At 42.8% G+C, this 16,694-nt stretch overlaps 1 protein-coding gene across 3 annotated transcripts in view; it reads left to right on the plus strand.

The window, feature by feature from the left end:
* FAT4 (FAT atypical cadherin 4) overlaps positions 1–16,694 on the plus strand; it is a 153,734-nt gene that overhangs the window by 126,159 nt on the left and 10,881 nt on the right. For all 3 annotated transcript variants that reach the window (XM_053658327.1, XM_053658328.1, XM_037129859.2), the window contains exons 12-16: positions 3,442–3,527; positions 5,404–5,583; positions 9,677–9,801; positions 11,452–11,669; positions 15,853–16,114. In XM_053658327.1, coding sequence (XP_053514302.1) covers positions 3,442–3,527; positions 5,404–5,583; positions 9,677–9,801; positions 11,452–11,669; positions 15,853–16,114 — 871 coding nt within the window. The remainder of the gene's footprint in view (positions 1–3,441; positions 3,528–5,403; positions 5,584–9,676; positions 9,802–11,451; positions 11,670–15,852; positions 16,115–16,694) is intronic.

The following is a 16,694-nucleotide window of genomic DNA, read 5'->3' on the forward strand; positions in this document are numbered from 1 at the left end:
CTCTGCATTTGCTGGGATTGCCTCATGTCCTCCAGGCGGCAGATGGGGTTGCACTGCTGAACCTGTTGCGGGGGTGACAATGGTACAGGAGGGTAGTCAGCATGTTTCTGCAAATGGCTTTACCACCTGCACTCGCAGGTGAAGCTCTCCTGTGGTCGTGTGTAGCCACAAACCCTGAATGTCAATACCCAGGACGTACTCTGAAGTGGGGGAGACATAGTGTATTCACGGGGGACAGTTGCCCTCCCTGTCCCCACCTTTCCCCTATGGACGAGTTTCTTGGCCCTTTTCCTACTTACCTTTTCAAGGGATATTTCTTCCCTCCTTTTCTGAGTCCTCTAGACACAGAGGAGGGGCCTCTGGATCTACGCTCCTGGGTTTTTGACCGATAATCTAGGCCTGCACCCAGAACCGGTGTGTGGGCTCCAGGAGCTCACCCAGGTGCAGCGTGCCTGGAGTTCTGCGCTCACTGCAGACTCTGGCTCCTTCCTCGACTGCGCTGCCTCTTCTGCCGGTGCATTCAGGCCCCAGCAGCAGTGTCTGCTGGTGCCTAGTCTTCTCTTGGGCCTCACCCACAGGCGCCCCGCTCACCTGTGCTGCGTGAAGCCCGCGGCTGCTGTGGCTCTCTGGCCCCTTCCTTAACAGCGAGGTTTCCGAGAGCCAACTCCATCTGGCTTTCTAGCAGCGTCCCAGATTGCTTCACCAGCTCTAACAGCTCCCACAGGTACCCCACCTTCTGGAACACCCGCAAAGTTTGGCGGGGATACGAGCTTGGCTGCGTCCAGAGAAGGGCAGAGGGAGCAGAGCACGCTACGCCCCTCCCCTTAGGGATCCCAGCCTCTTCTGATTGGCAGGCTGGGAGCAGAGCTTCCTGGGCGGGGCCTCAGCCCCTGGGCGGGGCCTCAGCCCTCGGGCCAGGTGGCTCTGGGCAACTGAGTTCCACGTGTGTGGGAGGAGGGACAGGAGAGGGAGGGGTCCAGACCTAGACTTCCCCCAGGTGCCACAGGCTGCTGCCCTAGGGAACTCGATTCTTTTTTCACTACATGGGGAGGTAGAGTGCCGCAGCTCTGCTGTTTGGAGGCCTTTGACCACCACGCAGGTTCAAGCCATCAAGGCTTTTTTTCTTGCCTTGGAGTTTGGTAACTTTCCACCTTGGGAAGTGCAGTCTCTTCGTCAGCCTTCACGGCTTCTGCTCCTGAAAAGCTGAAAGAAACACCCAGCTTGCGCCCCGTGGCGCCCGGGCACTGGGGTTTTCTAGGGCCTTCCCCACCTCCCACAGGGCTTTCTCCACGGAGTCTGTACACCACTGACATCAGGCCAGTCCTGGGGGAAGGCCGAGCTGCCAGGAGCCCTGCCACCTGTCCAGGAAGCCCCCAGGGATCCGGCTGTTGGCTCCCGTGCATTCACCGCCCTGCAACCAATTCCGCAGACTTCGCCAATTATGTTGCAGCCTATCAAGGCCTGGCAGGTTCACGGGATTCGAGCAGTTGGAAGAATACTCACGGAGCCATGAGGACGTCTGGCTTGGCTTTATTCATGGGCGGGCAAGCCACTCACGCTTCAAGCTGCATGTCTGTCTGCATATCTTGGCGTGGCACACGTCGTGGCCCTTGCTCCCCAGCGTGGCCCACAGCAGGGAGCCCCTAGCCCCTCTTCAATACTAGAACAAACAAAGCCGGCAAAAAGCCAGAAGATTATATAACATAGCATAATTTTGTGATGTAAGCACAACTGATGTTATGGCAGGGGTGTCAAACTTATTTTCACCAGGGCCACATCATCCGCACGGTTGTCTTCAAAGGGCTGAAATAATTTTAGGACTGTATAAATGTAACTACTCCTTAACTGCTAAGGAGTAGATATTACAGTCAGCCCCTTGAAGGCAATCATCAAGCTGATGTGGCCCCTGGTGAAAATGAGTTTGACACCCCTGTGTCATGGGAATCATTTAGCAGACCCAGTCTCAAGGCTATGAAAACACTACTTATCAGGCTCATCCATGGTTGTGGGGAACTGCTTCCCTCAGTTACCTGGACAGCTGCCTCCACTTACCCTGGTTTTGGATGCAGGATCAGGAGGCCGAGCATGCGGAGGGCTGCCGGAGCTCGTTGGTCTGCACCATTTTCTGTGGCGCATCCACAGGAGGTCCTGAATTAGTCCCACAGACACTTCCCTCAGTATCTGTCCCCAACTTATGTTTGGGGGGTCCGGATTTTCAACCTCATGGGGGTTGGCACCCCCTGCATTGCTCAGGGGTCCACTATTTCTATTTCTGCTATCCCAAAGGACAAAACTGGATTAGTCCTGTTCTCTGGTACTCAATGAAATTAAGGTAGAACCTTTGTTTGCATTGGAAGACAGACCCTCAGTCCTCCTAGATTTGGGTTTATGCCCCTTCCTGTGATTTACTGACCATGTTCATAAATACCGCACTTTGAATATCGTCCTTAAAATTTCACAAAATATGCGAAACTTTTTTATTTGCAGAACTTACTGCAGCTTGGGGAACAAAGGAGGGGTCACACCAAAATTGTAGAGCTCAAATAACATGGATATACAACAACCTTGGCCTTAAACTAGACCACAGACAACCCCAGTGGTCACTGGGCAATTTAGAGAGTCCTGGCTTCTGTCTATTCTTGGCCTTGCGACCATGACTTGATGACTTTGTTTGTTGATCATATGGAGCATTCATATGTTCTGCTACACAGAAGACTTTTGTCTTGTGGTATAATGCATGCCTTAGGATGCAAAAACAGCTACTATCAGTTGTGATTTAAAAATTATTGGGAATTTCTACTTTATAGTAATATATAATAATGCACTTTGATTATACACAATTATGCTATATTTGCTTTAATCTATAGTCCTTATAAATAAGGATTCTTACCAATGAAAAGAACATCTAATTTCTTTACATTATCTCAAATTTTTAATACAAGTATAAATCCTCAAAGGTTGTTGTAATCATATTTATGTTGTACTTCAAAATATTTTTGTATATATGCATGAAAGATTATTGAAAGAAGACTTTTGAAAATCAGGAATAAATATTTTTTTCATTGGTTGGCCCAGCTGCATCATAGAATAAATGGGCTTATGAAGAGTGTAACCCGAGGAAGCCATCTCAGACCCCCTGCATAACATCTAACAGACGTTAATGGCGTTTTGATTTATCTGTGAAACAAAAGGGCTGGAGAAGAGTTTGCAAAGCACTTTCCCACCCCTTATATGTAATTCTTTCACAATGTTAGTTTTAGACATAACCAAGAAATATGTGTCTATAATTTACTGTTGTATGGTATTTCTTATACTAAATCAAAATGTTACCACAATTTCAAAACCATGCCCACACGGAAACCAGCCCTGGGCAGCGCTGGCCGACAAGGCCAGAGGGGCCAGCGCGGCCCCAGGTGAATGCTCCCATCTCTTTCTGTGCAGGCGGCGTCCTTAACCGTGGACTCCTGCTCCGAGAGCCAAGAGCCCGGCTACTGCACCGTCAGCAACGTGGCCATCTCCGAGGACTGGTGAGTGCAGCGATTCGTTTGGTCTGTATTATCGCTCGACATTAAAAAGGGAATCCTAGGTTTAAAAGTAATTTTATTATGCTATGCGTTCCATAGAAGTTGAAGGTAATTCATCCTCTCCAAAGGGATTTTTGTTCTGTAAAATAAAATGTTAATAATTAGTGTATAACACAGGTAGAAAAAAAAGGTGTGGAACAGAGGGGTAGTGATGAGAATACAGCTGTAGAAGGGAGATGAACACAGCCTGTCCTCCAAGAAGCCTCGTGAGACAGTAGCCTGTGACTTGGGTCCTGCAAGGTTAGGACATCTGGACATTGCATGTGACAGTGACTGACAGGTGTTTCTCAGTAGTGCCTCAAATTGGAACACAGCATTACCCCATCTAAAATGTAAGTGATTTTAGTAGAAATAGCAACAAAGAGAAAAACAAATATTGATGCAGAATCCACTGCATTAACCAACTTACTGGCATTCCTTGTCATCTCTGTAGTGAGGGAAAAATGCAATGTGACATAAGTATTAGAATTGTCACTACTAATACCTTTTATCTTCTTCCAGATAGTGTGCTCTCTGCTAACATTGTTACATAAACATATCTCGTATGACTATCTGAAAATATCACTTCCATAAGTTTTATTATTATTATTTTTAAAGACTTTATTTATTTTTAGAAGATGGGGAAGGGAGGGAGAAAGGGAGAGAAACACTGCCATGTCCACAGTTGGATCCCTTCCTTGACAAAGTCAGGAGGGGAGGTAAGCATTTTCCAACCTGGTGGACGTGGCATGGAGGGCCCTGCTATACCCATTGTGATTGTTCTTGCTTTGGGGATTTTGACCTCTTCCACCCTGATTATTTTGAATACCATTGCTGTGATCCAAATAGTACAAGCAGATCTTTCCCTGTTCACTGAACAAAGTAATAATATTTCAGAAAGTACATCGACCCTGTTCACTGAACAAAGCAATAATACTTTAGAAAGCACATTGAGTGATGTGACTCCAGATGATTTAGAGAGTTCTTGGAACAAAGAAAGTAACCATAGTGACACACCAGAAGAAATCAGGAAGCAAAATATGAGTATTGGAGAATCAATAGAAAGTTAGAAAAAGCCTCATAAGATATTTTTCTGGGCCATGGTACCTTACATACTGGCCCGAGAAGAGAGAACAAATATTAAAAGAAATAAAAGAATTAGAACCCCTAGCAAAAGAGGAAATAAGGAAGGGCATAGACAAGTACACAGGTCAACCAGGAGGGCATGTTTACTCCCCGAGTCAATTTTAGACATATCTAAAACGCAGAATAAGAATAGGCCCCCTGCCACAGCCTAACCAAGGCAGACAGCCAAGTTCCTGTTCAGACCAAGAAGCATAGTAACTAACTGCAAAAGCCAATGAATCCGAAATCGCTTGCCAGCTGAAATCACTTGCCAGCTAGAATAGTATAAAAGCTTCAGCCTTACTTTCAATAAAGGTCTTCAGAGCATCACCTGCCTTGAGCTGCGTAGTTGCCTGATTTCCACGCCGACTCCTACCTTCACCTCGAGGGGACCCTTAGACCCGCTGCGGCCGGACCGCGGCAAAACACCAGTGTGTGGTTGCCTTTTGCACGCCCGGCCTGTAACCCAGGTATTTGCCCTGACCGGGAATCGAATCAGGATCCTTTGGTTCACAGGCCCATGCTCAATCCACCTGAGCTACACCAGCCAGGGCAGTTTTAGTATTATTTAGACCTTAAATGATCCTGTACGTATCTGTCTGGTGGACATGCTATATAACACATGCCAGAAAAAGCTATCTTCTCTTCTTTTCAAATGAAACATTCTGCTGAAATCTATCATGTCGGTACTAGCATACTTTTCTTTCTTATGGAGGACTCTTGACGTTCAGCCAAATCGAGTCACAGTTGGAGGCATCAAGTCTCTGGAACCAGTTCTGCAGAGAAGAGGGCACGTGGAAAGTCATGATTTCGTCGGGTGCATCATGGAGTTTGCCGTGAACGGGAGGCCCCTGGAGCCCAGCCAGGCTTTGGCTGCACAAGGCATCCTAGACCAGTATGGACATTTCTTTCTTACTCGTTTAAAGACAATGCAAAAAGTGTGTGATAACTGAACCCTGAAGGGCGATGTTACTGTGACGAAAGCCCTAGAGATGCCAGATGTTTCATATTGTTTTGAATTTTAAGTATTTATTCATAGCTGTGAAATTTTGCTTGGCATGCCATATAATATTTAACTAGGAAGTTAATTCTTATTTTCTGGAGTCTAAGGAAAAAATGTGTATGCGTGTATGTACGTACAGACTCTCCCTTACAGAGTTATGGTAAAGACTTTATGTAAAGCAGGGAAAGGAACTTGGCACATCACGATGCATAAGTGTGAGCAATAATACACACAAAAGCGTGCTTGAAATTATGTAGTGCTACATAAAACATATTACACTCTGCAAAACCTGACACACCTTTAACAAGGAATAACTTGATTAATTGCACAGTGTAAAACAGTTTTTTTTCCTATTTGATTATTGGTTGGGTTTCCACCAATGATTTAGAAATTGTAAAAATAACATTTTAAAAATTATCCTCACTTATGTTGAAAACTCAGGAAATTCAGAAAAAATATGAAGCAGCCTATGAAGTGGTTCCCCGCAGACACGCTCAGGTTGTTGGCATGGTGATGATGCTGTAACATGGGGAGCCTGTTCTCGCTACGGGTGTACAGTTTGGTCGTTTCCAGTTTTAGTGATACATTAATAACCCCGGGATTAATATGTGTTCACGAAATTCTTTGCTCACACTACATTCTTGCTTGAGATTTCTAGAAAGAAAATTACAAAGACAAAGCTGTGAATAATACTTCTAGTGTTTGTAACTTAAGTATTTTAGTGCAACTTGGCATTTGCCTTTACTTTTCCATATGTTATTGTCTGATTCTGAAACAGTGCTGTTGCATTACTTGCATTATGATTAAACCAACAGGAGAGAGAAACAGAGTTCTCACCGCCGACCACTGTAAACAGTGGGGTGTGCGTCCTTCTGTCTCCACGTTCACACAGATATTTTTCAAAATATTGATGTTTTTGCTTTTAAATATGTTGTGAACATCTTTTTAAGTAAAAACATAGAGATCTAAGTCACGTGCACTGCCAAACTACTTACCAGAAAGGTGATAGTTGTGGTGCATGTACATAGTTTGCTACTTGTATACATGGTGTTTTATAAGGAATATTCTTACAGTAACTTTCTTTCAAGTTATGTGCATTTTGTGAAGTATACCATTCATGATTTCCCAGAAAATTTGTAAATTGAGATAGAATTTTCATCACTCCTTGTTATAGCAGATTTTAAATTTAAGACTGCTGAAGCATCACTGGAAACATTTTATGCTCCATACGTTGGGTTTTATTTCTAAACATATCTGGGTTTGAGATGATGGATGTCATTCTCTTTGGATATGTTGGAATGGTATGAGATTTAATGACTAAATAGTTCAAAGCTCCCAAATTTGAGGATTCACTCCTACTTTTTAAATTTCAGATTCATCTAGTGTCTACAGAGACTAACATTTATTGATATTTTAACTATGCACCAGACACTATTCTCAATATTTTACAGTGTTAGTTTATTCAACCTTCACAACCATGTTGTGAAATAGATATTATTTCCACTTTATAGATGAGGTCACTGAGTTACTCAGACTTTTAAAAACTTGCCCCAAGTCTACCAGACAGTGAGTGAGCAGCAGACTGTTGTAAATCCTGGGCTGGGCAGCTGGGCTGATATTAAAGGCAAATGATGGGCCAGGCAGATTCTCGCTCCTGAGCAGTTTGTATTCTCCTTAAATTCATGATTTCTAATCTCTGGTGTGGCTATAATATTGCCTGGCAATATATTATATTCCCTTTGTTTAGTCATTTTCACACCCTCTTCCATGACTAGATCACGCCTCCTTTTCCCACAGACACCAGCCATCTCCTGCATCCTTTTCTCAGTTAATGAATTTGCTTCCTAAGTTCAGAAAGTTGAAGCGATTGAAGGAAAACCCCCCAAAGCTCATTCCTTTACATCTGCCCATGCATCCTGTAGTCGTATCCCTGGTAACCAGGTGTTGTGAATGGATTCCTCCTGCTTCCACAAAGACCAAGCCCTTTCATGCAGGAGACTCCACCCCTAAACCTCCTAAAAACATGGGGCTGCATCTCTCACAGTGTTGCTTTTCTCCCACACTCCATGAAGTTATTTCGCCCATTTTATTAAAAAAAAAACTTTATTAATCCCATTTCCCTTTCTTTCTCTCACCCCAAGTCTCTGCCTTTATTTGAAGAATTACTGTCTTTGTCAAAGTAATTAATCCCTTCTTTTGCTAAAACCAGTGGTCAGTTCTCATCTTATCTGGACTTCAGCCATGGTTGGACCAGTCAACCACTCTGTCTCCCTAAAAACTCTTCATTGGCTTCTGCACGTGGTACACTCTCGGTTTGCTAGTCTGATCCTTCATTTCCATCCTAAACCTCTTCTACTTTGAGTCTGTATTCATTCTTCAGGTCACTCTGTCTGGTGCTTGGTTTTAACTACTGGCTGTAAAGCTGGTGACCTTCAATGGTATCATCAACTCAGCATCTCCTCATACCTTAGACCCTCACAGACAACGTGCTCCTCCATTTTCCATGTGCGTTTCTAACAAATGTCTCCAACTTGAGTTTAAAGCTGAACTTCTGGCCTTCCTTCCTGACTCTTCTCAACCTCCTCCTTCCACAGATTTTCTGTCTCGGGTAATAGCTCTCCATCCACCCACCTGCTCAGCCAAAGCTTTTAGACTTGCCTTTGGCTTCTCTGTTTCAGACAAATGTCACATCCAATCTACCAAGAACCAGGATGACATTCTAAAAACAGAAGACAGCTCTTACCCTGACTTGCCAGGCTTTCCTGATCAGCTTCCTCTTAACCCCTCACCACATGGCTTTGCGCTTCTCCATTTTTCTCTGTCCTCCGACCAGGCTGGGCCCCTCCCCTCGGTGCTCCTCCAGGGCGGCAGGGCTTTCTCGCTTACTCTTTCCTGTGCCTGGGATGACCTTCTACCAGACTTACTTTGTTCTATCACTTTGTTGGGGAAGGGCTGCCCAAGTGCTTGGCGTCTCTGGGCCACATTGGAAGAAGAGTTGTCTTGGGCCACACATTAAATATAGTGCAACATATCATCACAAAACAAATCTCGTAATGTTTTAAGTAAACTTACGAGTTTGTGTTGGGCCGCATTCACAGCCCTGCTGGGCTGCACGTGGCCTGCGGGCCGTGGGGTGGACACCCCTGCTTCTAACTTAGGCCTTCACAGGAATGACGGGCACTTCCTTCCCTGCCTAATCTGGAGACCCAGCAACTCCCCACATTCCCAACACCCATCTTAATTTTTCCATAGCACTTCCTTCTTTCTCAATACTATACATTTGTATCATTTTTGGTTTTTGTCCATTTCCCCCACAAGGAAAAATAAATATTTCATGAACACATGGACTTTTTTTCATCGTGTTTTTGCTATGCTTGGAATAGTGCTTGGCGAAGAGCAGACATTTGATGCACAGGAGCAGCGTGAGTTGTCTGATGGGGAAGATGAGCCCTAAATAAAGATGTAGCCCAGACAGCACATTCTCTGATGTGATTATGGGGCCAAGATGTCTTGCTCCATTAGGAATCAATTTTTAAAAAGATTTTATTTATTTTTAGAGAGAGAGGAAGGGAGGGGGGAAGAAAGGGAGAGAAACACTGACATGCCAAAGAAACATCTATCAGTTGCCTCTTGCATGAGCTCAACTGGGGACCTGGCCCACAACCCGGGCACATTCCCTGACCGGGAATCGAACTGGTGACCTGTAGTCCTGTGGCACGATGCCCAGCCAACTGAGCCACACCGGACAGGGCAAAAATTAATTTAAAGAAGAAATCATCACCTCTTAGTCTTTACTGTGCAAGCAGTCATTCTGTTTAATCTTCTCCTTTGTGAAGGAGGCAGGTCACGTGCCATGGTGTGATTAGATGCTACACGTGCAGTTGTAACTTGAGTTTCAAAGAATTCAGGACGTGAAACTAGGCAGGTGAATAAACACTGGTGCTCACATTGAACCCATGTCCCCCACCTTGTGACTTGGTTTCAGATGCCCCAGGCTGGAAGGCGCCTGCACGCGCAGCCCCTGCCAGCACGGCGGCACGTGCACGGACTACTGGTCTTGGCAGCAGTGCGCCTGCGCAGAAGGACTGACCGGCAAATACTGTGAGAAATGTGCGTGAGCACCCCCCTCCCCCCACGGGAACTTACAGTAACCGTGACAGGTGTACACGTGTGCACCTCGATGTGTAACTAAATTATGCTTTCATTCTAAACGCTGCAGATATTCAACTGGCAATAATTGGTGAAACATAGTGGCATGTTAAGATGTATATTTTTAACTTGGGGAAGAGTGATGTCCTTTCAGAATTACTTACTAGGTGCACCATTACTTTCCATTTTATAAATATTTTTTTGGTTTACCTATAGGAATGCTAGGCAGTTTACAAGGCTGGGGGATATATTTAGACTTGAGCTTCATATTATATGCCTTTTAGGTAATACTTCTCTGGTGAATATTTCATATTTGGTAGAAAGTGTAAGTGATCACTGCACACTGAGCTCAAAACATCCAATAATGCATTATAATCTATGACAATAAAAGTGATACTCTAATTTCAACTTTAAATTATTAGAATTGGGTTTCAGTATTACTTTTAAAATCCTTTTCTTAGTTGTTCGTTTCTAAACCTAGTGCTCCTGTTGATAAGACAGGGCGGCGGCCCCACCGTCCTTGGGCTGTGGGGCTCCCTCACGTCAGGACATATGTCCCACAGACTAACAGACCCCGATGGGCTCTCTGTTATAAAAATGGCTTCATTTTCACATAAGTGCTTACCACTTAAACCACTGCATTGAACTGACTACTTTTTAAAACAGTCATTTGACTCTATTATATGAGAATGAATTGAATTCATGATTAAATCAAGGATACTATAATCCATAAGATGTTAGTACCAGAGGTATAATTGTGTTTAATTATTTAGGATAAAATTCAAACATAGAAAAAACACTTTGACACACGATAATTTTTAAAGTAATGAGTAGAAACCCAATTATATCTGTAATATAAAGTGAGTCATTGGCTTTAGAAATGTCTTGTTTTTCAAAAAACAGATATAATTTACATACTATAAAAATTAGGTTTTAAAGGTATACCATTTAATGCTGAAACCCATTTGAGTTCATTCTCTGTTTTGTTTTTAGTTATGGTGCTAGAACAAACTTCCATATTTCACTAGTGTAAAAAATTTATCAGATTATCACAAATTATAATTATATACCATAATTATACATGATTAAATACACATGAATAAATTCTACGTGGTTATTACTAATCGTAAACTTCATTACAAAAATAAATATTTGGTGGTACACTTTTTTCCTTCAAGTTTCTAATGTGCTAGAGACTTTAAAGACTGCAAATCATGTTAATATGAAAACATATATTCATTTATGAATTATGGAAAAAGAACACAGTGTCAACAAATAATGATTCCCTGTGTTTCCCCCAAATTTAATAGGTGGCTTTTTCTTCAGCTACTCATAATTTACCTCAAGCACCAAGTATTTAATGAATATTTCCCAAACGATTAATGCCTATCATAAAATGTTTTACATTTCATGATTCTGAAATGGATTTAAGCTTTGAAATCCACTCAGACAGTAATTCACGAGTAGGAATTATTTTTTCAATGGGGGGGGTACATTACTCCTAACTGTTAATATTATTTTCACTGTCCCTTTTTGTAATTTTTTGTCACCTGTAATCACTCCGTGAGAAATAATGGGTGCCTTTATTTCCCCTCCCTCGCTGGCTTGCAGCGGTCACTCCTGACACTGCCCTGTCCCTGGAAGGGAAAGGACGCCTGGACTACCACATGAGCCAGAACGAGAAGCGGGAATATCTGTTAAGACAGAGCATCCGGGGCGCCACGCTGGAGCCTTTTGGTGCGAACAGCCTGGAAGTAAAATTCAGGACGAGAAGCGAGAACGGCATTTTAATGCACATTCAAGAAAGCAGCAATTACACGACTGTGAAGGTAAAGTGAAAGCTAATGGTGACTCCCCCCCCCCCATCAGACCGCCTGCTGCGTCATGGCTCCAATCGCTTCTCCCGTAATTCCTGTCCTTTGCTTTCACAGCCCATTGGAGTTCCCACTGACGCTGGGCACGATTCCAGTGTCGTCTGTCTTAACCATTTCCCAGGCATTGGCCAGCGTAACAAAGATCTGCATGATTTGGTTTCTAAACAGTTTTGTCTTGGTTTAGAGGAGAGACCACTGCTAGGTAGGCAGGCCCAGAAAGAATGTTTGTGATCTGTTTTACCTAATAAAAACTTACATTGCTTTTTCCCTAGTGTTAAACATAGTAAAACAGAAAGATAGTGTATCTTTGAAATGGAAAAATACTTTTCTCCAAGAATTATTTCAAACACTGATATGCGTGCGTGCAGGGTGGGGCAAAGGGAGGTTCACAGTTGTTCATGTGGAAAAGAATGCAATAATTAATAGGTGATAATACGAGAATAAATTAGGTTTTGTGTACCACAACTGTAGACCTACTTTTACACACCCTGTATATTAAAGGGCAGGAAGGGAATTAGGCAAAATATTTTGAAATTATTTGACTTTACTCTGGAGCATGCATTCAATTTACTATCTGGGTAAACCCTGTGAAATGAAGTATCTTCAGAATTATTGTAAGTAAAATTATAGCTAAATTCTCCAAATAATTTTTAAATAAGTAATTTTTAAGCATTACGTTTAATGAAAACCGTGGATTGATTTATCACTAGGCTTTTACATAATTTTTAATTTTTTTTCTCAGTTGTAACTGAGACACGACACTGGTAAGCAATTTTATTAGATAAGCCTTTTCCATTGGCTCAGCAGTTTTAATTTCTAAAACTATTATTCTGCTTTCTATTTCACAAATAAGATATCTCTTTTATCATCACCTTTCTTCAGTTTAGGTATATTAACTACTTTCTATGTTATTTTATATATTATAATTTTACGTGAGTTTTGGTAAATTCTTTAAAAAAAGATTTCCTGATTTTTTCACATATAAATCAACATTTTGAAAATTGCTAAAAGCTTAGTTAATAAAAAATCAAAATGCATAGAAAATGCTAGGTTTAATGCACGCATAAAACTAAAAATAAAAACAGATGTTCACCTTTAAACTTCAGCCTTTTTATTCTCAAAAATTGTCTCTATCCAAGCCAACTCTGGTTGTTATGTTCCATGTACACATCTTTAATAAGAAGTAAAAAAAATATACCAGTCTTTTAAAAGCTCTCATATTATAATTCCCCAGTCCAGTCCTTCCCGACTGGGGGTGGTTGTACCCCTGCAGGCACATTCTGCAGGTCCACACACACTTTTCATTGTCATGATGGGGGCGGTTATGGGGGTATCTAAGGACCCTACAGTGCACTGCCCAGCTCCCGCAAAGGGAGAACCGTCAGTGTGAAATGTCAGCAGTGCCCCTGTGACAGCCCCTGCCCTAACCCAGGACGAGGACGAGGATGAGAGCGCATGCTCAGCCAGCAACTGCACCTCCCCTGGGGGCACCAGGAGCCCAGCCCCCAAATTCACAGGCCACTGCAAAGCAAAGCACACAAGTCACAGAAGAAGGTTATTTGTCCGTGTTTGTAATTTGCATTGAAAAGTGTCCTGGAAGCCAAGAAAATAAAGAAGTAAAGAGAGAAGTCGACCTTCCCAGCCTGCGAGAAACATCTTTCCTGCACGTTGAGAGGCGTGGACATGGAGCTCTGTGCCTTATCGGTCAAGCAGCTTCCAAGTCCTCGTGCCATTTACATGACATATGAAATGTTCCTGCACAGCATCTCTTTAAGCCAAGACATGCAAAATACAATGTGGCTGAAGAAATCAGTGACAGCACTTTCCTTCCTGAAGGAAGAGGCTGAATGTCAGGATCCATTTTTGTCCACGGAAAACCCTGCACGTGCAGCCGGTCCGGACTGTGTGGCGCTGGTACTGAGTGCTCTGAAGGAGGACGGGAGGGAAAATGCCGACGGGTAAAAATAATGCCTAATGAGACCAAATGCACCTTGCTTCTGCAGGAAATTTTGAAAAGCAGCTTTTCGGAGATTAAGGGGCTTGACAGGTGAACTAAGTACATGAAAAAAGAAATAAAATGCAACAGAAAACATTGAATAAGGAGAATTAAATAACGGGAGAAGAGTGGTCATTGTTAGCAGGCAAGTGATAAGGAAGACAGGAATCTGATCTGCTCCTGCAGCCCAGGAAGCTAGTTCAAGGGCACTGTTGCTTATCAATCAGCTTATCAGTGACCAGGGCCCCTGGATTTCTTCTTTCTTTCTTTTGGCTCACTTTCTGACAGTTTCTTTTCTTTCTTTTTTAAATTTTTTTACATACTTTGAATCAGTCAGCTTCTCTCTCTCTTTCTCACGCACACACACACACATGAAAATGAAAATGAAAATGAAAATAAAAGGGTGAACAGGATTCTATGCATTTGGAGGAGAGAGGGTCGGGGTGGGTATCCATAGCAATGTGAGAAGAGATGAGAATGTATTAGTCCATAGAGTCTGTTTGGATGTAAATGAAATTCAGAAGCAGACAGCTCAGGGGAAAAGCAGGAGGAGAGCCCATGCCTGTGGGAGCGGGGAGGCACTGCAGTTCGAGGGGGCCGCCGGCCTCCCCTCCTTCCTGGCGCATCACGTGTCTCCATGTCTGGAGTTCCTCCAAAAACATGGATGGTGGACTTTCTACTCCCAATCCTTCCTGCTGGTTGGGTACAGAGCTTTTTGCTTTGTTTTTGTTTTTCAGTGAGCCTAGGTATCTTGTACAGACTTGGGGTGAGGGATTCAGAGCTCTATAGATTAAAAAATAAATAGATGAACAAGTAAACTGATGGATAAATAAAGCAAAACATTAGCATGATGTTTTGAAAGTTAAAAAGAATGCCGGAGTTTGGTACAGTATTATTAGGGAAAGGAAAAACCTTCGGGATGTTACAGTCTTCTCAGTGAAACTACTCCACAGGATATCCCAGAAACACCCTCTTCAGAGAAAAGGATGAACGTGTTGTGATCACTCAGGTGAGAATCACGGAGCCCGAAGAAGGCTCTTCCCAAAGCGTGTTTGCAGAAGGGACTCTGGCTGCGCCGAACACAAGTTGCTCTTTCTGCCATTTGTCATGAGATGAAATGTTATCGTCATTTAACACAACTGTCTTTTTTCCTATCTGAGTTTGGTACGGAAATATATTATTATCTAGAGAGACTGCTTTAATAAAATATTACAATATGAATAACATATGTAAATGTGTTAGGCATATTTTCCACAGTACAAAGGAACTGATTTTTCGTTCTACTGTCACGGGAGACTCGGTGTCACTGCATCCCCTTGCCGACACACCGGCTCTGTCTGGTAGCTTCATGGGATGGTGCTCTCTGAAGTGAATGTTCATCTGACTCATAAATTATTTTATTTTCTAAAGTGTCTCTGCAGAGCTCTGGAAACAGGAGTAGGAGCATCCTGTTAGCCCACATTCTTTACTGGGCAAAGTAAGAGAAACCAGATATCCCACAGATAAACTGGAAGAGGGCGCCAGCGGGAGGGCTTGCCCAGGCCCTTCAGGATCGAGAATTCACCCCTGATTCGTCATAGTATTTTTTTAACTTCAATAACTGATATAAATAATAGGCATAATTTTTTCCCAAGATTTTAGTGTGTCATAGATAACAGCTAACGCAATTTATTTTGTCTTTATTTTTGCCAACTATGCTCCATTTTTTAATCTAAGCATTGATTATTTTGCAAGTAGTTTTGCCTTTTTTTAATCATTTTGTCCATTTACTAAACTAACCTCTTTTTTTTTTTTTTTTACTTTCACCATTGCCATTAAATTACAGGAAGTCACAAAGTTTTAATTTACTTATCTTAAAATAGGTATTCACCCCATTATTATCTTTGCTGCGTTCTGGAATGTAGTTAGTTCTATGCATCTTGAAGGCACAAATACAGTAACACCTTGAAAACGGTCGAAACTATTAAACGTGAAGGTGTATGTTACCAAAGTCATAGAGACAGATGGGTAAATCCTCTCAAATACAACCAGGCTCTTCACCTATTCTGTCTGCTTTGAATTGAGCAATAGTTCAATGTTTTGTTTCGCTTTGTTTTTATTCAAGCATATTATAATTTTACAATATTTTTGATATATTTACAGATTAAGAACGGCAAAATACATTTTACATCAGATGCCGGAATCGCTGGGAAGGTGGAGAGAAACATCCCTGAACTGTACGTTGCCGACGGTCACTGGCATACTTTTCTAATCGGCAAAAATGGAACAGCCACAGTATTGTCCGTCGACAAGACATACCACAGAGATATCATCCACCCAACTCAGGATTTTGGTGGCCTCGATGTGCTCACTATATCCCTTGGAGGAATTCCACCCAATCAAGCTCATCGAGACACTCAGACAGGTAAATGCTGGTGCCGAGTGCAGTCACGAAGGGAAGTGAGGGTTGGTTCTCTCGAAGTTGTTGCATTTCTAACACTATCTATTACGAATATTCTGACTGTCGTAACTATCCTCAGAAAGTTTATGCTGGACTATCGGCCTTCACTTACTTTAGACACTGGCATTTGTTCTGCCAGATGGTAATTCAGCCTGTGGTGCTTTGATGGTAGAAATTAGAGTAAGTCCAGGATTACTGAACCCAGAACCTTGGGGAGTGATGTCACAGGTAAAAGATGAAATTGGGGAATGAAGCAGGTTCTTCTAGATCATGACAGAGTTTTGGTCTTATTCTCAGAACAATAGGAAGTTACCAAAACTTTGTCTTAGGAGTGTCCAGTGATGTTAATGGTCTTCCAGGCTCCACCAGGGAGGATGCACTGGCGGACACTGGTGGACTCGCTGAGATCAGTGGGAAGACACCGCAGTGATGTGGGCCAGGTGTCCCGTGAGCTTGGGCAAGTGCAGTGGCAGAGGAGTCGTAAAGGAGCGGATAGGGGAGAAGTGTTTTAAAAACTTAATGAGACTGTTGGTGACTCGGGTGA

Source organism: Artibeus jamaicensis, unplaced genomic scaffold, assembly GCF_021234435.1.
Source record: "Artibeus jamaicensis isolate MK-2021 breed Jamaican fruit bat unplaced genomic scaffold, CSHL_Jam_final scaffold_537, whole genome shotgun sequence".
In the NCBI taxonomy this organism is placed as follows: domain Eukaryota; kingdom Metazoa; phylum Chordata; class Mammalia; order Chiroptera; family Phyllostomidae; genus Artibeus; species Artibeus jamaicensis.